The following is a 24,115-nucleotide window of genomic DNA, read 5'->3' on the forward strand; positions in this document are numbered from 1 at the left end:
CTATATTATTAAGCAGAAAGTAGATAACCCCAAATTTAAATACTGTCCAATTCTATTTCTGCAGAGTTATTTTATAATCATACATATTTCTATAAAAAAAGAAACCAAGATATTAAATGGGCGACTGGCTACTCTGATGTAACTTCCAAGTATCACAATTATCAGATGATTTTATCATTTTTCTCGATGGTTTTGGGGCCTTACCTCCCCTGTTTACCCCTCTGAAGTAGCCTTACAGTATTGGTAAAACCAAAATCCTTGAAGTTCAAATCCCAAAGCAATTTTGCAATTACTATTATTTGAATTAGTTGACTATTTGATTTTGACTTTTGATTTAAACACGTCAGTTTTAAAATAAAAGTTTTATATGTAAAAATTTTGTTAAATCTCAGTCTGTTGTTAAATTTTTCATAAAGTTGTCAAGTTATCTAACTGTTACCTTATTCTTTTGTTACAATAAGTGGATCCTAAAAGGCCAATATAGTTATATAGGAGTCAAATTAATTTAAACTAACTTTTTATAAGACTTTTTACACATGAGCTCTCAATTCATGTTAGGTCACACCAACAAAAGCAATGAGTTTGGTAACTATAAGAAATTGTAATTACAATTTATAATCACAAGAAATTAGCTCAAGGTCATGTGTAAAGTTTTAATCAGATATAGGCATCATAATGACATCATTTATGATATCAGCACTACATGATGTCATTTTAGGGCTGTGGCACACAATCTAACTGGATTATCTAAGTAACTAATTAGATCTTGAATTTTATGAATAGTTTGAGTTGAGTGTATTGGAATCTGGTTTCCATTGTTACCTGATGTTCACCCAAACTCTTTTGTGACATAAGATTCATGTAAAAGCAACTTTGTTAGTGAATATTGGACTTTGGCACTGAGGATAAAGTGTTCATTTAGCAATGTACCAATAAAGTCAAAACCATGTTTTGTATAGTTTGGACTCCAGAAATACTGAGGACTCTCTGGTTGTCACTGGTTATTAAACAATTAATTAATTACATTTGCAAAACACATCTTAGAAACAAAACTATACCTTTTTAACAATATTCATCTGTCTCATAGCAACTTAAACAAACATCTCTGTATTTTGTTATATTATAACTGGTAATTAATACTTAAAAGTTGCAGCCATTACCGAGAATTTGAGAGGAATTTAACTGCAAAAGATTTCACTTTAGTTTTGGTTTAGAAAATAATCTAGTCACTCCCAGATTATACATTGGAAATCTAGCATTTAAAAAAATGCCTAATATTCTGCAGGTGACAATAAAATATCTTAAAATTTAAGTTTTAAAATACTCAATTTTATTTTTTTTACGTCTCTTTAGACAGTACACAATATCTGACTAGTATATCATTAATACATTAGCACATGTACAGCTAGAAATTACCTTATAATGTTACCTTTTGGTTATGACTATGTTATGTGCATAGAAATGTAAAATTCATATTTTTTAAATAAAAGTTATATTTGCTGATTTACTGGGGAGAGTAGAATTTTAGTTTATCTTAGATTTAAAGTTTAAAAATTAATTGTATAAAAAATCTAAATTTACGTAATAAAAAAAACTTTCCCATTTAGTAGATATCAAATTAACGATATTAACACGTTATTAAATCTTCATCCATTCCCACATTCAGTTATTTAGTGGGAAGCATCATTATAAACCTTATGCACCAACCTTGTGTAGGAGATGGAGTTCACCTGTTATACCAAAAACTCCTATATTCAGCCTCAATACTTGATCAGGACTAAAATAGGCTCACTGACATCTCTTATCTTAACACCCTTCTAACATGCATTAGAATTTACCAGCTAAATCTAAACCAGCCTGTAATTCTATGTCAATTATAAAACATGTTAATTGGAAATACTCCAATTTCACAGCAATCCTGTTTTACAAAATAAGTAAGAGTTGCATCAGTAAATGTTTTAATTTTAAAGCTGGATTGTAAATAAACTAACTTCGCCAGATACCCTGTGTTGCTGGTCTACTATGGCTAATATCCAAATTATACTTAACACATTCACGATGATGTGTACCCCATTGGGTTCACATGATATTTCACAACTGCCGGTATATACCCAGTCTGGTACACATTGGGCTTTCATAAAGCGCTTCATGCCCCCGATGGGGTACACAATGCTTTGCATTTTTATTGTTTGCCTGTCTGGGTGGTTTATTAAATTTGATCCTGCGCTAAAAATTATATCAGACTATCGTGTACCCCATCAGGCACACGATTGCCTAATTTTTTTAGGTACCTCTTGGGGTACATGGAGACACATTGAAAAAACATATTGGAATAATTTGTTTGTGCAAAATTGCAAATCCTGCATACTTTTCTCGTTATAATGAGACATTTAACGTAAAAAAATAAATAGTTTTTTTACATTATTATTGAAAAATTCAACGGCATATGAAAAAGTTCAGTAATTAGCCAATATCATGAACTCTCTAAACTGTATTCTTTTATTTCAAAGTATTATTTAGGTTATATTTTTTTTAATTTACCTGTACATCACATTTTTTTAATGTTGTGCTCTTACATTAAATCATGCAAGAATTTCAATTAGCTGTTAGATATAATATACTTACTCACAAATGTTCTCAGGCTTAAATATTTTATTATAACATCAAATAAAGTTTAATTGTCACAAAATAACCAGGTTAACTCTGAATAGCAATTTACACAAAAATTTAATTTGTGCTATTAAGGATAACACCTAGTTCTCACAATCTTGCCTTATCTTAAGTCTACATTATTGTGCTGCAATCTACAGAAAGATAAACACCTTTGTTACTTCAGTGTTAAAACAACATGCTTGAGTTTATCTGACATTATACTTGTTTGAAAAATCGCTCTTAAATACATTAATTTTTTGTTATTAAAATTACCTTATACTATTAATTATTAAGTATACAGTATCACAACATTATCAATATTAAGTTTCAATATATGTAAATTACAATTTAGAACTACTTTTAAGTTTAATAACATTGTTGATTGATGGGTTGTTTTTATCTGTAGACCCATAGAATAAAACCTACCTAATAAAGAAGTATTGGGATTATGTTTTCTTATTATAATGAAACATATTTGACTATGATGTAACATTACTTATTATACTGTTACAACATATAAAATACTATTTCAGTAATGATTTTACAACAGATATATTGACATTATTGTTGCACTTTACTAAGCTATTAAATTGAATTTCAAATTGCATAAGTACGAGTAATATACATTATCTAACTTATTGTTACAAATGTTCATAATACTACTAACATTTAAACATCTAGTCTCCAAAACCAATAATTACAATTAGTTGGTGTTACAGAAATTAAAAGTAATATTGGATTTTTTATTTATCTACTTATTTTAGAATTATTTCCTTATTATTGTTAATATTTGATTTATATTATGGAGGTGAATTTTGGCTGCTTTCAAGCTCGGTAATACATATCCTGATTGTATAATTTTAAACTATGAATTATACATTTAATATAACTCTGGCATTTATTAAAAACATTGCTTGTTTGGAAAGAAGACTGTTCTCTGGTACAATTTACTCTAAGTAAATAGGAATGTTTGGTTGTATGCAAAATAAACAAATAAATAACTTCATATACAGATTTTTTTTATATTCCAGCATGAAATCTAAAAAATCTGTTGATTTTTACAAAGATTGTTTGTAAAATACATATTCATTCAACTGGTACATAATACTAAAAAGGGGTTAAGAAACAACATTTTCAATGGAAAATGAAATATGATGAAACCTAATCTGTACACATATTCAAGGACAAATTACATTACAGTTTTGTTCAAACCATTTACACCTGTGTATGTGTGTGCTGATCTTGTATGGTTGTTACTAACAAACAATTGACTTTAGGTAGTAACAATTCTGGACTTCTCTGACTTATTACAATAATTATAGCACTGTTCAAACCATGTACACCTGTGTATGTGTGTGCTGATCTTGTATGGTTGTCACTAACAAACCATTGACTTTAGGTAGTAACAATTCTGGACTTCTCTGACTTATTACAATAATTATAGCACTGTTCAAACCATGTAGACATGTTGATCACCTATGGTTGTCATTGGTTGTTGCGGTTAATAAAAAATTTAATTGACTAATTTTGTATTCAATTTAAAATCCTAAATCTGCCCATTCATTGACTGTTGGGTGGAACAAAGTTTGCCGGGTCTGCTATTTAAATGACAATGTTACTATTTATCTTTAGGTATAAATTTAAAGACTGATATAAAACCCATTTTAGTTCATTTTTTCACAGAAGTAGGCTTCTCTGATCTGTGTTATAAAGATTTTCTTGATTGGGAAACAATGCAATTTGAAAAATGGAACAAAAAATACTAAGAATAAGGTAAATAACAATGGTCATAAATATAAACTTTTTAACTTATTTCTTGATTGTGGCAACAAGGCATACTCAACATTAGCGTCAGAAATATATTTCACTCAAACTAGTAGTTGTCATAGACGTGCAACGCCAACTAAATTGTGCGCAAAGCAGCAGGTAACTGCTAGCAGTGCAGATATAAGAGACGATGTAATTTAACTTTAATTTACATTTAAAGACAGTAATGAAACATAAATTAGTTGTATTTTGACAAAAGTGGGCTTCTCAAAGCTGTGTATGAATAGATATATATCGTCTTGATCAGGAAAGAGGCAAAATCAGCTTTGGAATACAAAATACTAAGAGTAAATTACAATGACCATAAATATACACTTTTAAACATAATTTCTTGGTCGTGGGAAGAAGGCAAACTCAACACTGGTATCAGATATAATTCGCTTGAATGAGAAGTGTTTAAACAGGTGCAAAACTTACATGATCGTGTGTGAAACCACACATAATTGCTAGTTATGAAATAAAAATGAAGCAAAATACAGTTTGATATTCAGAGTTCAACCAACACATAATGAGTTGCGGTAATTTCTTGGTTTTGTCCGATGCCACTAACCAAAATAGATGATACCACAACTACAGACAGAGTGGACTATTTTAGTCAGGCCTGTACTCGGACACGATACACACATGCACGCATCCATGGTCATCGGAGATTGATATCATTATGAGTGATTGTAGTCTATAGTGATATTGTAATTATAGGAATCATTGTTTATCTTAACATGGAACAACACTCAGTGAATAACACATTTTGATGCATTAGCTTGGAAACCGTTTACAAAATGTGAGTAGATAGGTTATCAATATAATTAAATATGCATATATCTTTTATATTATTTATCAGTATTCACCCAACATAAATTAACAGCAAAATTATCATGGTTTTATTGCTTTTACAAGACTTAAAGTTTCTTTCATTGGTTTTAATTCAGGAAATGTTTCATAATTAATAATTTAAAATGACCCTTACATTTGAAATAAATTCATGGTTATTCATGTTTTCATATTTTATACCAATAAAAAAATAACATCAGTATAACTGGTGAAATATAATAATTATGACATGTAAGTAATCTTAGTCGAGATGCATGTGTAAGAACTACTTCAAGCATTGCAAAAGATCATTATCTTAATTAAAAAATTAAATACCATAAATACCTGACGCTATTAAGATACCAGTAATATGAATACCAAGATTACATATACACAATATGTTAACATTTTCTGTAAATTACAAACATTATACATTATTATATTATACTATAACATTATTTATGTCTTAAACTTAAAATTATATCTTTCTATGATCTTTTAAGATAAAAAAGTAGCAATTTAGGTTTTAAACTAATGATTGCACATTTTACAACTCCCATAAAAACTGTGTTTTCACAAACATATCATTTGCCAGATTACAATCAAAATTGTTTAATATTTAAACACATCACACAGTGAGGAATTAAATATTATTAATAATAATATTTAGGTGACACTTTCTAGAATCACAGCCAGTGTCAAACCAAGGTAGTTATATACTCAGTGTAACAGACGTCACAAAGCATACAACTTAATGGATCTAATTAATGACACTACTATTGTATAACACAAACAGTCCTTGTGTAAACTATCCATGCCATTGATCAGAATAACACTACCCATCCTGAAACTGAGTCAGTTTTACACAGTATCTTATACATCACAGAGCATACAATTAAATGAATCTAATTGATTAATGACATTGCTATAGTATAACATAATCAGTCCTTGTGTAAACTATGCAAGACATTGATCAGAATAACTCTGATGAGAATAACACTACCCATTCTAAAACTGAGTGGTTATACACTGCATCTTAGACATCACAGACCACACAATTAAATGGATCTAATTAATTGATACTATTATTGTATAACATGTTCACTCCTTGTGTTAACTATGCATAGCTATTTTTTTTTTTTTGTAAACACAAAATTGGAGAAATTTGTATTCATGCAACATTATGTTTCCTTAAACCTATAAAATGATAATGTGTAATAATTCATAGATTTGTCTCTCAGGAGGATAAGCACAATACCTAGCACCTAACATTTTGATAGCTTAAAATATCTTGGAACCATTTCTTGTTTGAATTTTTACAGGTAAATTTCTCTTCTTAACATTTTCATTGTGCATTTGCTGATAAATATCTGACCTTTAAATCACTAATTGTTTATTAAGTGTCTAGAGGTTCTTACATTTATGAATCGTCCAATTATTTTTCTTCAGTTTCTTTTTTATACCAGTTTTTAAATATCAACCTTTTTGTTTCTTTATCTTTTTGGTTCCAAAGTATAGCTTCTAGATTTCTTTATGTGTTTTAATTCTCTTGATAAAGATTAAGTATTTATGTTAATAAATGTTTTACAAACAATATTTCTGAAGTGGTGATCTCTTTACTTTAATTTTGTATCAATAACTCTTAGAAGTGCTTATTAACTTTAGCTACATTCATATATCAATCCCCTAAACAGGCAAAGTTAAATATTCTTAATTTTGGTATAAATTAGAAATGAAAGGTAAGCATAATATACTACCAACACTTTTAAAACATTTGGTTGGATACATTCGAGTGGACTACAGTACCAATCAGTCAGATGATGTTTCTGGATTTATATTGCACATTTCAATTCAAATAAAAAGCTTTGTAAGGTTCACCACCAATACAACAAAATTTGAAAAAGTTCCACATTAATCAGATTTTAAAGATAAACATTATTGCAATAAAATTTAATGTACAATATTATATTTAATAAATAAGGAAGTTTGCAATTTGAATATTAGAAGTATCAAAGCAAAAGATTCTCTTCCTGATTCTGAATACATTATTGGCTGCTGAGAACGTAAAAATGTGTAGCTTTTATTGCAAGATCAAAAAAATTGCAAAAATTGAACCAAAATATAAAATTAAATAACATGTCTTTTATAATTTAAACATAATTTGAGTTAAACCAATTAAATAAGTGGTCCAGTCAAACAAAAGCAAACTTATTACAATAGAGTTATTGTCAAACATTCACAACATTGTTATTTGAAATACATTAGATATCACAGCATAATCTGGCACCTTTTTTCCAATATGGATTTTTTCACACTTTTAGAATCTTCCTTGTATCCCTGGGAATATAAGATATTTAGTTTATATTGGTCTTAGTATTGCAATAGTTAAAAGACAAACAATAGATCATAATAAAACGATACTGCTTGGCACGAAACATGCAATCGACTACAAGTAGTATGGTGGTTAGGTTGTTGGCAAGTGTTTCATTGTTGTGACCTCATCTTGGCTAACTTATTTTTACATTTTACAAGATGCTACAACTATGCAATGTGTATCAACAAAATAACTCAAGTGTTTGACTATCCTGACTCTTTATTATTACTGTAAGTAACATAAACCAAATTTATTAAGAAGGATATAGCTAGGCAGGGATACACCATTTAACTTATAGGAAAAACTAAAGAATATACATATAGATATGTATTTTGAGAAGAGAGTAAGAGAAGATGCAGTTATGTCCCCAATACAAAGCCCTTCACATTTGCTTCAAGAAGAAAGATGTATGTAAGTTTTATTTCATCTTATGTTTCCCTAAACAATGATTGTACCATCACTGTTAAGACTGAATGAGTCACTTTGAGGTTTTGATACTTTAATCCTTCACAACATAAAAATCATCAAACACACTCATTGGGAAGTTAATTGTATCTACTAAATCATACACAAGGCTGACTATTCTGTTTCCACTCATGTTTTCCTATATAACTAATTCAATAATTCTTACATATTTTTGTATTGCTCTTCTAGTTATTAAACTAACTTGTAGTTCTTCCACAGAGCACACTACATTAATAGTATTATTATATAAAATTTATTTTTCTTCTTTTGATTGAGGATACAATTTTTTACTATAACTTAAAATCTTATACCATATATCTTAGTTACATGCTTTCAATTCAGTTTGTTTGAACTGGTTGAATGTGAAATTGTTCTTTTTATTTTCTCTTTTACATTGTAGCTTCTTTTCTTTATCTTTCATTAAAAATTATATGTTTAAGCTCATAAGTTATTGTAAGTGAATTAAAAAATTTTGTTTATATTTTATAATAGAGTATAAGTATGTTAACAATTTACATGTTTTTGTATTCAACTATTGTATATTTGCTGTAAATGATATGAGGTTGAGTGGTAGAGAGGGCTTTACAGCCCTAACTCTGCCTCTTTAATAAAGGCTTTTTCATTTAATTTCAATTGAGGTGGTAGCTGTAATAAGGGCCTTAGGAGAAAACTGTGTTTTGAGAAAGCTAAAAATTTTCAGTTTTGTGACATTAATATGCATTACTTTTAAGTTTAAGATGTTGTATTTAAAAAGTAACTTATATTATTGTTAAAGTAAGAAATTAAATATTAAATGAACCTGTTTTATTGCTTGAAAGCAGTGTTAAAAATATTTGGGTTATGGGCCCATCTGTAGAACAAAAACTTTCTTGTTTGTTTCCAGTTCTATAGAAGAAGGACCTAGTGATGGGAGAATCGAATAGTATTCGAATACAGCCAGAGTATCAAAATGAATTCGAATACTTTTGAAATGAATACAATTTCTCTGGAAGAATTGAATTCAAACCTGGAGTATTCGTTTATTCTGACAGATAGTATTCAAATAAAATATCCAAGAGCTGTATTCGTATTCATATGAGGTTTAAAATGAATACATATTCATTTGAAGAGAATATGTATTCTATTCAAAGAGACTTTGAAAAGAATAATTTAGGGGAGATTCATAATTTGAAAATATAATTACAAATTTTAATACTTGAAAAAATGTATAATTAATTGTATAATTATTAAATTTAAAAATACATATTATTTAAGAGTTACAGTTCTAAGCAATAAAGACAAATATGAATATTTATTTTATATTGTTGTGTAAAAACAAAATATTATTGAGGTTTTCTACCTTCAGTCTATTTCTACGGTAATTAGTGACAAGACCTGCTGTGGAAAATAGTCTTTCAGACGGAACTGAAGTAGCAGGTAACAAAGATATTTCTTTTGAAGTTCGTATATCATGGGTATGACTTGTTTATACGAAGCACCAAAAGCCAAAGTATTCGAATACATATTCGAATACAGTGGTGAATTCGTGACAAACAAGTGAAATAACCCAGGAACAATAGATTGCGGGAAAGAAGTAAGACAGGTCTAGACCGGTCTGTTAGAAACGTTCAGCTGAACTTGTATTTGAATACAAGTATTCGAATACATATTCGAATACAGGGGTGAATTCGAAATCACTGTATTCGATTCTTTAAAGTATTCGATTCTCCCATCACTAGAAGGACCTATACCATTCTTCATGTATTTTCAAGATAAGAATAAAACTAACTGTATATGATTATGCATACTATTAAACATATTTCATATCATGTATTTCAAAAGACCTTAATATTATTATTCATGGTTTGAAATTAACTTATGGATTCCCTAGTTCACACTGTTTATGTAAGTAATATTTTTGTACGTCTTATCTGCAAAAGCTACGTATGTAGATACAATATGTTGGATATAATGGCTTATCTTTCAAAATTACAACAAAAGGGAACAAAACACATTTTTTAGTTTTAAACGTTTTTACTTTAAAGCTAATTTTCATCATCGTCATAGCTATTTTCTCATTATACTGCTCGCTTAAAAAATTCATAAAATTGCTTACTTTCTTATTTTAAATACATATACAGATTCTTAATGTAATTTACTTTACTGTAAAAGAACCTTAGGTGCTGGTTAAAATGTTACTTCTTGTGGAGTACACTTAGCATATTGCAACACCATCACATAAGAAGTTCACACCAACAGCAACACCATATGGTATAGTTTGTATTTCAAAATGCTATTTTTTAAATTTAAAATGCATTGTTCATGTTTTGGAGGCCTTGCTATTGGAAGTCTGTTCTTGTCTAACTCGTTTAGATGAGCCAAAACAATGAATCAGCTAGCTTGGACTGCTTTAGAAAAGCAGCTCAACCAAACTGAAAACCAAGTATCACAGTAAAATTTGGCATGATTACAAAATGAAACATGGAGAATTCATTTATGTATTCTTTGAAAGAAGAATCCTTAGATATGGACCTTATTCCAACTAGTGTCTCAATTGAAGACATACTGATGGCTTATAAGGGCCAAAAAACATCATCAACCATGATTAACATAGCATTTATTAAGTTTTGTTTTGTCTGACCGAAGCCCATTAGGAAGTCCTAATGGGCAAATGGCTGATTTTGCAATATAATCTCTTATTGTTTACCAGTTAGTATGTAAGACATATTCAGACCACTTTGACACAATAACTGGACTGCTATGTTAACCATGGTTGTTGATGCTTTTTGATCCTTGAAATGACTTATTTATGATTTTGTGTCCTAAGTTCTCAAAATAATTTACTGAGTGAATGATTTATCTGCCCCACATCAACTTTAAATGTACGAGGGCTGTTCAGAAAGTAACCTCCGGTCGATTGAAAAAAATACACCAAGTTAAGTAAAAATATTTTAATATATACATCTTACAACTACATCTTTGCACTATTTTTCGACATAGTCTCCATCACGATTGAGGCACTTATCGTATCTCTTCACAAGCTTTGAAATTCCTTCTGCATAAAAATCACCCGCCTGTGCCTTGAGCCAGCCTGTGACCGCATCTTTGAGCTCTTCGTCGTCATCAAACCGCTGGGACCCGAGCCATTTCTTCATATGCATGAAGAGGTGATAGTCGCTTGGCGCCAGATCTGGGCTGTAAGGTCGATGGTTGAAAACGTCCCACTTGAAGGACTTAAGAAGGGCTGTTGTTCTGCAAGCAGAGTGAGGACGGGCGTTATCGTGCAAAAAAACGATACCGGAAGTCAGCATACCACGGCGTTTGTTCTGTATAGCCCGTCGTAATGTTTTTAGTGTTTCACAGTACACGTCTTGATTAATGGTCGTCCCACGTTCCATGAATTCAACCAACAACACCCCTTTGGCATCCCAAAACACCGTTGCCATCAGTTTTCTGGCAGAAAAATCTTGCCGGGCTTTTTTTGGTTTGGTAGGCGAATCTGAATGTGCCCACATCTTTGATTGTTCTTTTGTCTCAGGGTTTACGTACTTAATCCAGGTTTCGTCACCGGTCACGATTCTGTTTAACAATGGTTCTCCTTCGTCCGCATAACGTGACAGAAAGTCTAATGCAAAGGCCATTCTTTGAGTTTTGTGGTGGTCGGTAAGAATTTTGGGCACCCATCGTGCACATAACTTACGGTAACCCAATCTTGCTGTCACTATCTCGTACAAAAGAGTCTTAGAAATCTGTGGAAAATCAGTAGACAACTCCGCCATTGTGAAACGTCGATTTTCACGAACTTTTGCATCAACTGTCTGAACGAGTTCGTCAGTCACCAAGGATGGTCTACCACTCCTCTCTTCATCATGAACGTTTTCTCGTCCACTTTTAAATAAACGTACCCATTCACGGACAACTCCTTCACTCATAACTTGTGGTCCGTACACGGCACAAAGCTCACGATGAATAGCTGCTGCAGAGTATCCTTTGGCTGTAAAAAAACCGTATAACAGCACGCACTTCACATTTGGCGGTATTTTCTATTGCAGCACACATTTCAAACTGCCACAAAAACTAAACTAGCGCAGGTACGATGTTCACTCGACTACAGCTTGATGCCGACTGACCTGCTTAGTGCGTGAATGCACAGATGGCGCGCTACTCCCCTCCACTACCCGCACTGTGACCAACCGGAGGTTACTTTCTGAACAGCCCTCGTAATTTAAACTGCTGGGGTTTTATAAAAAATAAAACTTTAATTAGAAACATTAGAGACCTCTAGTTTGCACCATCTTCTTCTTTTTATAATATCTTTAAAATGAGGTGTCACTTGCTAGGGGTTCCTATTTAAAGATTTTGATTTACCCCCAAAATATCCCATTTCGCCCATTTTGGAGGGGGGGGGCCAAAACTTTTCTTACATCGAAAACCTCCTCAGTTGGTCATATAAACATCCCCTAAAATAAATCACTTCATCTCTCTTCAAAAGAAAGTTAATGGGGGGGGGGGGGACTTTTAAGACATCCGGATACAGGTTGTTTAGTAAAAGTGTTCCAATACTTTGGAATTTTGTTCTACACATAAAAATGAGCAAAAAAGTTCATATGAAGGCATGTTCTAAAACCTTTAGTTTATTTTTTATGACCTATCTGTCTGTATATGTATTTTTATTTAAAAAATTATATCTTTTGAACCAGTTAATGTAAAGTTATGAAATTTGAGAATTGTTTTAACCTTTGGCAAACCTTTTATAAATAAAATATTAACAAAATACTTTTATCTGTTTCAAAATGGCATCTGTTTAAAATGTTTAAAGTCAAATAACAAAGAAAACAGTATAGTTAAAAAAATCTTTTTCAAAGAAATCCGCATAAGCGAACACGATCACTTTATAGGTATGCTTGCACAAGTCGGTAGCAACTAAATTTTGTCTTTTGATAGGCATTAGCTGTTTTGAATAGATTATACAAATGTTACAAGAACTATTTTGAAATTTTTACAATAATTCCAACGGTACTTTATCCAACGAAATCCGTCAAAACATATGCGAGCACAGCCACTTTAAAGATACGCTTGCACAAGCCAGGAGCAAAAAACAACTGATACTTCTCAACTGGAACATGTTTGGTTAATATTATCGTTGTATATACAGTGTCCCATGAAGAGGTTTAAATGTCTGATTTTATATTACTTGCCCATTTATGCACTGAATATTTTCAAACTCTACACTCTACTTCTAAACTCTAATTAATAAAGTAGGTTTGAAAAATATTCTAAGAAAATTAAAGCTCCCTAACAATTGTAGAAACAAAATGGTAACATATTGAAAATTTTACCATTTTCCTTCCTATAAAAATTCATTTCTTGAATTACCTGATTTGATTACTGCGTTGCAGTTTTAAAGAACAGCTGTTTAATAACGCTCATTGTTGAAAATAGCTGTTTGATTGAAGAATATTGCTTGTGCTACAAAAATATCGCTTTTAATGTTGAACAAAAAGTGAAGTGTTTTGCGTGGGCTATTGCTTTTGGCAACATTACAGAAGCAATTAGACAATTTCAGGTTGCCTACCCAGGAGTTGAACCACCTAGCAATCCAACAATAACTAAGTGGAAAAATCTTTTGTTAGAAACTGGAAGTGTCGTAAAGAAGTACTCTAGAGTATCAAATGAGGAAAGAGAAGTACAGTATGCGCATCAATGCTCCACTCTCCGGGTAAACCGAAATCACTAAGGAAGGTTGAACTTGAAACTGGTGTTCCAAAGTCTTCAGTACAGAGAATAACTAAGAAAAAGAAAATTTAATTGTACAATTTATTGGAGAGTGGAACTTTGTTCTCATATCATTGAGTTTCATGAGCTATATCCTAACTGGCATACTCAAATAATTTTTTCAGACGAGTCCACACATTCTTGAACAGACTCTACTCAAATCAAAAGGAATTACTGTTTGGACTGTTGGGGAATAGCTGTCAGCTGTAATGGGTTGCGACATTTTAGACAGTACAATGACTGGTAATAGGTATGAACAGGTTTTAAATGACCAAGTCTTACCTCATTTTACGGTTCCAGAACCATTTCTGGAAATGGTTCAGATTGCTTGATCCATATCAAGCAATCTTCCAACAAGATTTGCTCCTCCTTATTTCACAAATCCTGTTAAGCGATTACTAAATGATTACTTCATGGCCGTTGGATTGGTTGTGGAAGTGATGTTTTAGATCGGACACCCCGATCCCCAGTTTTAACTGTATGTGATTTCTGTCTATGGGGTTACTTAAAGGAACAAGTTTATTCTCCTAGCTTCAATAATGATGAGGAATTAAAACAATCAATTAAAGAGGAACTTCTCTGGATACCGCAGAATTTCTTTGTAAGAGCTTATGATTCATTTGTTAAGCACTGTTATCAGTGTGTCGCTGTGGACGGTATTTGTAAGTTTTTTAATAGGCTATGTTCTAATTTTCTGATTGAAATGCTTTATTTCTCTAGAATATGGCAATAAATAATTTTACAAAACCAAAAATCCTGTTTTTTTACTGTTTTTAAAGTACAGTTTTTCAAAACACCACCATTTTGTTTCAACAATTGCTAGAGAGATAAAATTTTCACAGAATATTTTTAACACCTATTTAATGAATTATTTAGAGTTTGAAAATGTTCAGTGTATAAATGGGAAAGTAATATAATAAAACGTTTAAACCTCTTTGCGGGACACCCAATATATACACACACAAGAGTGAAATATATAGATATATTGTGTGATAAAAAATATGAAAAAACTATATATATATATATATATATATATATATATATATATATATATATATACACAGAGAGAGAGAGAGACAACAGAACCTTGATACTTCAACCGTAGAATCCGTTTATGTGAAAATGTAAACTCTTTCTTTATTCAGACATGGTGCTGTTGAACAATTACACTAGTTACAAAACTGTGCTGGTAACAGAACTACATCTCAGTCATCCTTTATTGATACTCATTTATTAACACCTTTACTGCTGTTCTATACTGAGTGTTCTTGTCTTGTGTCAAGAGGCTACTTCGCACTAGTGCCTCTACCACAGTCAATGTGTTAAACTACTGTACAATAACTGTCCACTTTAATACATGTAGTTAACACCTTCAATGATTATATATACTGAGAGTTCTTGTCTTCTGTCTGAAGGTTACTTCACACTAGTGCGTCTACCACAGTAAACGTGTTAAACTGTACAATAACTGTCCAGCTACAATACATATATTTAACACCTTCAATTTATATATATATATATATATATATATATATATATATATATATATATATATATATATATTTCTTGTGTTTGTGTGTATGTTACTGAACTCCTAAACGACTGGACCGATTTTGATGAAATTTTTGTGTGTTTTCAATGGAATTCGAGAATGGTTTAGATTCACAATTTGGTCCACTGGAAAATGTTTTTTAATTAATTTTTCACTTGTAAGTAGTTGTTGATTTTGGAGTGTTTTACATTGGATCCGACAGACTGCGCTACAGCACATAATACAAAGTGAACTGATACTTAACAGCTATTAATACTGTCAGCAGAAGTTCGTCAAAGAGGCAGAAACATTTAATATTTAGAAAATTATTATTGTAAAGTGCTAATATTGTAATGCAGATTGCATAGAAGAAGTTGCCTAATTTTCAGTTTAGATTGCACCAATGGTCAATAAACTATATAATGCAATGAAAATACTATTAAACGCTGTTATAAAACACCTCATTGCACAAAGCCGTGAGTGTTTGCACATAAGGTAATCGAATTTGGTTAGATCGAAGGTAAATGAAAAGAGCCGAGAGAAGACGCTTTATGATCAAAATTGGTTTTCTTTGATACATTTTCTTGATCGGACCACAATAATACTAGAAATGTCTTAGACAAAAAACTAATTTTAACATACCGAATTTGATTCTATATTATAATTATATAATAAATTATAATAAATAGTTCATATAATTTAGCTATAATTTAGGCTAAAAGTGAGTTTTAAAACTATGATTAGTTTATAGAGGTTCATCTCTATACATTAATTGTACTGAATAACTTATCAAAGCATAAACCAAGAAAGATAGAGGCAGGAAATATGGTACATACCTTCATAATGTGCCCAAGAGGCTCACGACTATCAATTATCTGAGGAATGTTTAGAATATGATAGAAAACTATGACGTGAATATAGCGTACTGGTTTTCAACAGGAAATTGCGTGTGAAGCCGCGGGCAACTGCTAGTGATTATACTCAGTGTACATACTGAGAGTTCTTGTCTTCTGTCTGGAGGCTACTTCGCACTAGTGCCTCCACCACAGTCAATGTATAATGTAACCCATCTTGTTATAAACTTGGTTAGTGATCAATTATTCATAATACTGAGCCACACCAACATGTCATTTCAAAATAAAGTTAATCACAACCTTTCATATTTTTATTTGTCTTTAGACCATAATAATAAAGATTACAAATATTTATGTGATGTGATACTTTCAAATGAACAAGGCAATACATTCATTATTTATTTAATTATTCTGGAACACTTTCTTCAAATAATATTTTTAATATCATTAGCTTTGATGAAAATACAATTATAATAGAAAACACTTTGTATTATTTGTGTTTGGAGGCTGAATTTGGTTTCTTGCTCCGACGAAATGTCAACAAAATGAAATCTGAGAATAGAGCAGGTTGGCTGGGCCACTGCAGTAAGTGCCAACTTACATGCCAGGGCAGCTAAAAATATGTAGTCTAGTGTTCACTTCAACGCGTGACTGTCGGTCTGCACGTTACAAACGTGTTCAGAAACACATTTATTTTATTAGTTTTCCTATAAAACTTTATATTCTTGTGCAATCATTAAGCCAAAAAAACTCATTGAAATAACAAAGAATTTGCACTTTTATAACTAGAAAAATTTCAAATATGGATATTTTTAAAGAAAGACTATGAAGACCTTATAATACTGTATTAGGTAGATGCTATATACAAAGTCAGCCTATTGCTAGTGGTCTCATCTTTACAAACTTACCAAACATCTCTACATAACTTCACTGAACACTACCCCATAGAGTCCAAAAACACCCCCAATATATATATATATACTGTATATATATATATATATATATATATATATATATATATATATATATATATATATATATATATATTATATATATATATATATACTAATATATATATATATATATTTGTTTATATATATACTGTATATATATATATATATATATATATATATATATATATATGTGCTACATATTGCGGCTTATATCCCAAAAAATTTGGAACTAGGTACATAAATTTATCTTATAAATATCTTGGCTAAGTTCATAGGCCAGCTTGGTATAACATTTTGTTCCATTATGCTGGCCATTTAAACTTTAAAAAATGCACAGTTTCATTATTCATGGACCTAAAGAAATATTAAACAAATTATTACAATATGCTTGTAATATTTCCTAAAATTTTTGCAATCAACTTTTTGTATCTTAAACGGTTTTAGACATATTGATTACATTTTAATTCCATAAGAACTAAATTTCAGTTTCACTAAATCTACGTACTGAGCGGAAAGGACCATTTTTTTTAAATTAAAAATTTGGAATATTAAGTTTCACATGGATTTTTAACCAAAATACATGTTGAACTTCATTCTAAAAGTTTATTTAGGCTAAAAGTGAGTTTATATTAAATTCTTTCAAAACAATGCACACAAACAGTTTTTTATAAAAGACTAGCGGGCCCGGCGCGCTTTGCTGCGCATTTCAATAATTTTTTGCAAAAGTTGCCCGCGGCTTCGCACGCAATTTCCCGTTGAAAACAGTACACTATATTCACTTATTCTTTTCCTATCACATTCTAAACATTGCTGAGATAATTGATAGTCGTTCCATCGTGAGCCTCTTGGGCGTATTATGAAGGTATGTACCATATTCCTGCCTCTATCTAGCTGTTACCCACGGCTTCGCACGCAAATCTTAAGAACCGAAGTCCTTATATTACTTAGTAAATTTTTTTTTTTACTATAATAAATTTTAGATTAAATTAGTTATATCTCCGATGCCACGATTGAGCTTGCTTTGTTGTCTCGATCGAGAGAATATGTACACACGGAGTTTTGAGAACCATACTTCTGTCAAAAAAAACAACTAAGGTTGATTTTATAACATTCTTTATATTTGTAGCCAACGTAAGATAGTAATTATGATATCTGCATTACTCTTCTGATCAAGCATGAGCATGGTTTATATTAAATAAATATTGCAGTTAAAGGTGAATTTTTACGTCAAATTTGAATTGTATTATCTGGATAGTAAAGTCTATGTTTAACAGTGATTGCAAAAACAGTTTAAACAAAATTTGTCGTTTCTCTTAAGCTTACTCTATGCTTTAAAACTATAAGTGTAATATATGTTTACAAAGAACAGCTGATTAAAAAATTTGAAAAGACGTTAACATATGTTTGCTGCAATGCATTTCTTATGGGTATTTCTGTAACCAGTGGGGCGGAATCCTGAATCGGGAAAGGGATGGGCATAGCTTATAAACCTTCTCCGTGGAAAAATACATATACGTACACATTTTCATCATGATCGGTCCAATAGTTCACGATTCCATAAAGGACAAACATACAAACATTCATTTTTATATATATAGAAGTATAATGAAAGCATGCTGTGAAATCTGCTTTTGGCAGACAAACAAATAGAGAATGATATTTTTACAATCTCAATGAATTATAAGGAGTTTTCATCACACAGACTGAAGGAGATGGTAGAGGAGGTGGACAATAACCTTCCAAATTAAATTACACCATATTTTAGTGCATGCTTCAGTATATCAACCTGACTCTTTTGTAGGCCACAAGAACAAGATAAAAAGTAATATTGATAAGAGGGGTCATTTACAGTGAGAAATCAATCCTCACCTGCTCCTAAACTCATGTTTTAGTACTAAAAAAATTACAGTCTCCAATATGTTGTTATTTAGAATTCTTCAGTATTGCAGCTAAATTTATGATACTTGATATTCTTCTCCATTATTGTTGGTCAAATTACAAAATTTGTACTTTACTTTTATCATCTGTACATCTGCTTTCAGGTACAAAACCAAAAATTGTTACAACTCTCAGTATAGCCTACTATATCAGACAGGTTGCAGAGGATGCACCGTTTTCAAATATAGAGAAATAAAATTGGCCTAAGGTTGAGAATCACTTGTCAAATGGAATCAGAAGCTCGGGAAAAAGTAAATAACCTCAGGCTCAAAAATATATTTATTTCAGGGAATCACCCCATTGACCATGACCTAACTAACAAGGAAATGCACAATTTAAGTCATCTGCTTGATTTGGCGAGGGACTGTTGCTAATGCCCCCTAAAGAATTTTCTACCTATTTTGACTAAAGAAGTCTCTTGGCCATTATAGGCTTTAATGATAGTTTGAGCCCATTATTTTTAAAATTAGCAATTGAAAATATAAATACAAGATATAAAAAGCTGTTTAGTAACACTATCATGATCATAATAATATACGTCTTTGGTATGATCCAAAATCAAATTTAAAACGTAAAATATATACCTAATTACTCTATAAAATTACTACCAAACTATTCAAATATGTAAATTTATTAACAAGTTGCACGTTTACTTGAATTCTCTTGGATTCTTACTTTGTACAACCCCCCATTTACCAATAAAGGACATTGATTAATATACCAGAATAATTTTATTTGTTCATATTACTTAACTTTTTATCAAACTAACTGTTAGATGCTTAGGGAGAGAAAAATTATTTTGTTGTGTATAAGGGATTTCCTTTAACATATTTCTCTCTTTTATGAGGTACAGCATAACAAGACACATTTTTGTCTTCACATAGGTAACTTTACAGAACCCAAAGCAGTCAATGTTTAGTTATCCTCCTTGGTGTTGCTTGTCCTTAAACATTAATAAGTAATTTTAAATAAACTATTAAAAGTATTATTAGCATTTATAAGATTGTTCAGTCTAATCATTTGTTCTTTTTCTGTTACAGGGATCACGAGTATGAACCAATCAACCCACCATCCAGCCAGCCAGTTTCCCCACCCCTCCTTAGGGTCACAGATCAGGAGGGTCAGGATAAGGTTACAGAAGTGGAGAAGACCACTGAAAAGATTGACTTCACACCAATAATCGACAGAAGCGAACACCAATTTCTACGAATACCCTTAAATAGCGACCTTGTTATTCCTATCGGTAAGGAAGAAATTGAAAGTCTTAAATATGAAGATGAAGAAGACAAGGAACAAACAGAACATGCTATGACAGCTCAAGATATACAAGACCAAATGGAAGAACGGTATTTTTCAGGAACTCCAACAACAACGATATCACGGACAGATGGTGAGTTCAACACAAGTCAGATGGACTCTTCTGGTTTAGATGAACTACCATTGAAGAAGGACGCCCGAAGAGGATTCAATCCAAAAGGGCTCCAACAAAGACTCCAAACACAAGCTGGACGACTCAGATCAAGAATTCGTAGTATACCCAGACCAAAAATAAATTTTCCAGAAAGACCAAAAATACACTTACCAGAGAGGCCAAAATTCAATTTCCCAGAAAGACCTAAATTCAACTTCCCAGAGCGACCTAAATTTAATATCAAACGACCTGACATAAAATTACCAAACTTCAATTTTGGGAAGACTAAAACCAGTAGCATAAGACGTCCTTTAAGGGATAGGTCACAAGTACCATCCAACCAATCTACTGTAGGATCCAAGAAAAACATATTTGATTCCATTAACTTTAGAACCTATCCTAGAATATTTAGCAAGAAAAAGAAAACTCAACAAGGAAGACGTGCTTTAACCCCTCCTCCCAGAATGGAAACAGAAAGTACCCCTCCATCTTCACCTGCCAGTAGAACAGGTCCAATAAACCAAAGGTGGTCTCAACGCTTTAAGGACATCAAATTTGTTGATAGTGACAATCAGTCTGATTTAAAGAAACCTTCATTCGATGATGAAGTTGAAGACGACAGCGCTGCTTTTAGAGACACTGATTTCAAAACTGCCATTGTACTCAGTGACAAGAAACAAATGAAGACAGAGAGTTCAAATAGCATTCCTGGTTCTGACAAAGAGCAGCAATCATCAGGCACTTCTTCTGAAAGGCACAGAGCAGGAGTTATAGAAGAGATTGATTCTGATGAATTCTTCCTACGTGAAAAAGGTTTAAGCAGGGAAGATGTTGATGTCAGTCGTTATCTCTCTCTTGAAATTCGTGATGCGTTTCGTTCACCTAAAAATGCTCTTGCAAGATTAGATGGAGACCTATATGATGAAGACAATGAAGGTTATGAATTAGAAACACCACAGAAACCTTTGGGTGAGCCAATCAGGCTGTCTATGGAGGCAATAAGAAAACAGTCATTGGAACAAATACGAATGACTCCTGAACGAGACGAGGAGTACAGAAGTGAACCAGACCAAGACGAGGGAGAAATAGAAGTAGAGCCTGTCAGACCAGAGCGAACACGATCACTCAAGAAACGTGCAACAAGAAGTGTATCAGAAGAGTCAAGATCAGAAACAGATAACCAATTTAATACTTTTCCACCAAATAGACCAAATAGAGTTCGTAAACAGAGTTCACAGAGCAAGCATTCAGTTCCTTTTGAGGATTACAATGAACCCGAGAAAGAAAATATACAAGTGGATATCGACAAGAGACAACCATCCATACCAAGCTTGGCAATTACAGACACAACAAAAGAAATGTCTCCCACTAGGTACATTGACGAGTCTTCTGAAGCCCTAAATGAACCTTGGATAGATGAGCCTCAACCTCCTCTTCCACCAAAGAGGAGAAAAAGTACAAGGGGCTCAAGTCAGGATAAAGAGTCACTAAGTGCACATTACAACAAAGAAGAATGGTTAGAGGATGTGCAAAATGAAGACATGGTGCTCGATGAGGTAAGTAATGTACAATGGGGTACCCAAAAGTTTCCGGAATAATCCTGCTGTGGGCAGGGCTTGTGGAACACAAACTTCTGCCGCTAGGTGTCTGTAGCGGAACTCTTCACCATTTCAGTGCCATCTGGATCGTCAACTTGGCTGTTCTTCTGTAGTAACAGTTTTTTGCTGTTGTTTTGTGCTATTCCTTTTTTAAGATAGCAAGTTTGAGTGAACAGCATGCAGCTGTGAAATTTTGTTTCCTGCTCAGTAAACATGCTGTTGAAACTGTTTTAATATTTAATTCAGCCTTTTTTAGTGAGGGAAAGAGACAATTGTCCCCACACTTAGTCCTAAAAGGACCTTTGCACCTCCCTAACTTATATTTGTATCCTCAGAGTCTGAGACTTTTACAGAAGCCGATCAGATTTGAGGGCTCCTGTTCTCTGATGTCCTTGGGGCTGAGGAGATATGCTCCTAGGAATCTTTTCCAAATTTTAGATACGGTAGGACAGTTTAGTCAAATATGCTCCACTGATTCCTCCTCTTCTCCACAGAGTCTCCATTCATCAGTCTGACTAAGGCCCACCTTCATGAGGTGTTTTTCTAAGGGAGCCATGTCCTGTCAGCATCCCTATTATCATTCTTATATCCTCCTTACTCTGATCTAGGAGAGATGCCCACCCTTTAGTATAAGAAAAGATAAACATTTTTAATTGTCTTAATCCTGAGGCCCTACTCCAAATAAAGTTTCTTCTCCTCTTTTCCCAATTTTTTACAAGAGCTTTGCTGTAGGAAAAAGCTATCCCGCAACCTGGCTCTGGCCTCACCATAAAGGACTCCACTCCCTTTTTGGCGAGGGTATCTGCTTCTTGATTACCATGAACGCTGTATACCTCATGGCCCGCCATCCAACAGAGTGTTACTCTATTTTCATTAGGCAGTTCTACCAGAGCATTCTTGCATTCCCAGTCTGCTTTTGAATCAAACAAACAGATATCAAGTGCCTTCAGTGCAACCTGGCTGTCAGAAAGTATTAAATATTTTGCTCCTTTTGTGCCTAATTTGTATGAGTCTTCTGGCACATGATTCTATTGCCATGCCCTCCGCTTGGAAGACCGTGGCATGTTTTCCCAGGGGCACTGCTAGGTAAACTCCTGGCGGGTATATTCCGAATCCCACTCAAGAGTCAAGGCGTGAACCATCTGTGTAAAACTTCTGGACTCCTTTTGTAGGGTAGACCTCCTTTTTAATCCATTTCTACCTTTCTTAAATATAGACTATATATGGTTTTTCAAAGGAGTATATCTTAACCATTGCTTCTGACACGTTGGTTATCATTTCAGCCTCAGGAAATTCCTTTATTACCTGTATACCTAGAAGCTTCATTGCGCTTAGAGCGACTGTCCTTATCACATCCTGACCCAGAGGACCGCTGTATACCAGGACCGCTTCAAGTGCCAGGGTTGGACAGTAGCTCATTGCTCCTGTGATGCTTACGCAAACTAGCCTTTAATACAGCCTACAAAGATGCCGCTATTGATAAAACACAAGTGTACAAATGGTTTTCTTGGTCTAAAAATGGCAACATGTCCATTGATGACAAGCTTCATTCCGGACATGCATTAACTGCCCAAGCAGATGAAAATGTTTTGAAAATTGATGAAATTGTGCTTTCAGACCGCCAACAGACCATTGATCAAATGTCAGAGATTTTGTTCTCTTAGGACAAGAAGCTTAGAAATTGACATAGTCCTAAAAGGACCGTTGTGCTGCTTCCGGAGTGAAAGGATATTCTGGGTGGGTAAGGTTCGGGCTAGAGGCCGCCTCTTGTCAAGATCCATGAGGAAGAATGTGGGATATTAATCTCAGTCATGTCTACTTGGAAGAAGGGGAAGTCAGCCTCTCTAGTCAAAGAAGGACTAGGAGGTGGTACACCCTTATGTCTACAATAGTAAGAACCCTTGACACCCTTGGTGGTTAGGGAGCCCCACCAACTCCGACAGTCATC

At 32.7% G+C, this 24,115-nt stretch overlaps 1 protein-coding gene across 3 annotated transcripts in view; it reads left to right on the top strand.

Moving 5' to 3' along the window:
* LOC124368295 (titin) overlaps positions 1 to 24,115 on the top strand; it is a 53,942-nt gene that overhangs the window by 25,649 nt on the left and 4,178 nt on the right. For all 3 annotated transcript variants that reach the window (XM_046825582.1, XM_046825571.1, XM_046825574.1), the window contains one exon: positions 20,199 to 22,125. In XM_046825582.1, coding sequence (XP_046681538.1) covers positions 20,199 to 22,125 — 1,927 coding nt within the window. The remainder of the gene's footprint in view (positions 1 to 20,198; positions 22,126 to 24,115) is intronic.

The sequence above is a fragment of the Homalodisca vitripennis genome, chromosome 1, assembly GCF_021130785.1.
Source record: "Homalodisca vitripennis isolate AUS2020 chromosome 1, UT_GWSS_2.1, whole genome shotgun sequence".
NCBI classification, from domain to species: domain Eukaryota; kingdom Metazoa; phylum Arthropoda; class Insecta; order Hemiptera; family Cicadellidae; genus Homalodisca; species Homalodisca vitripennis.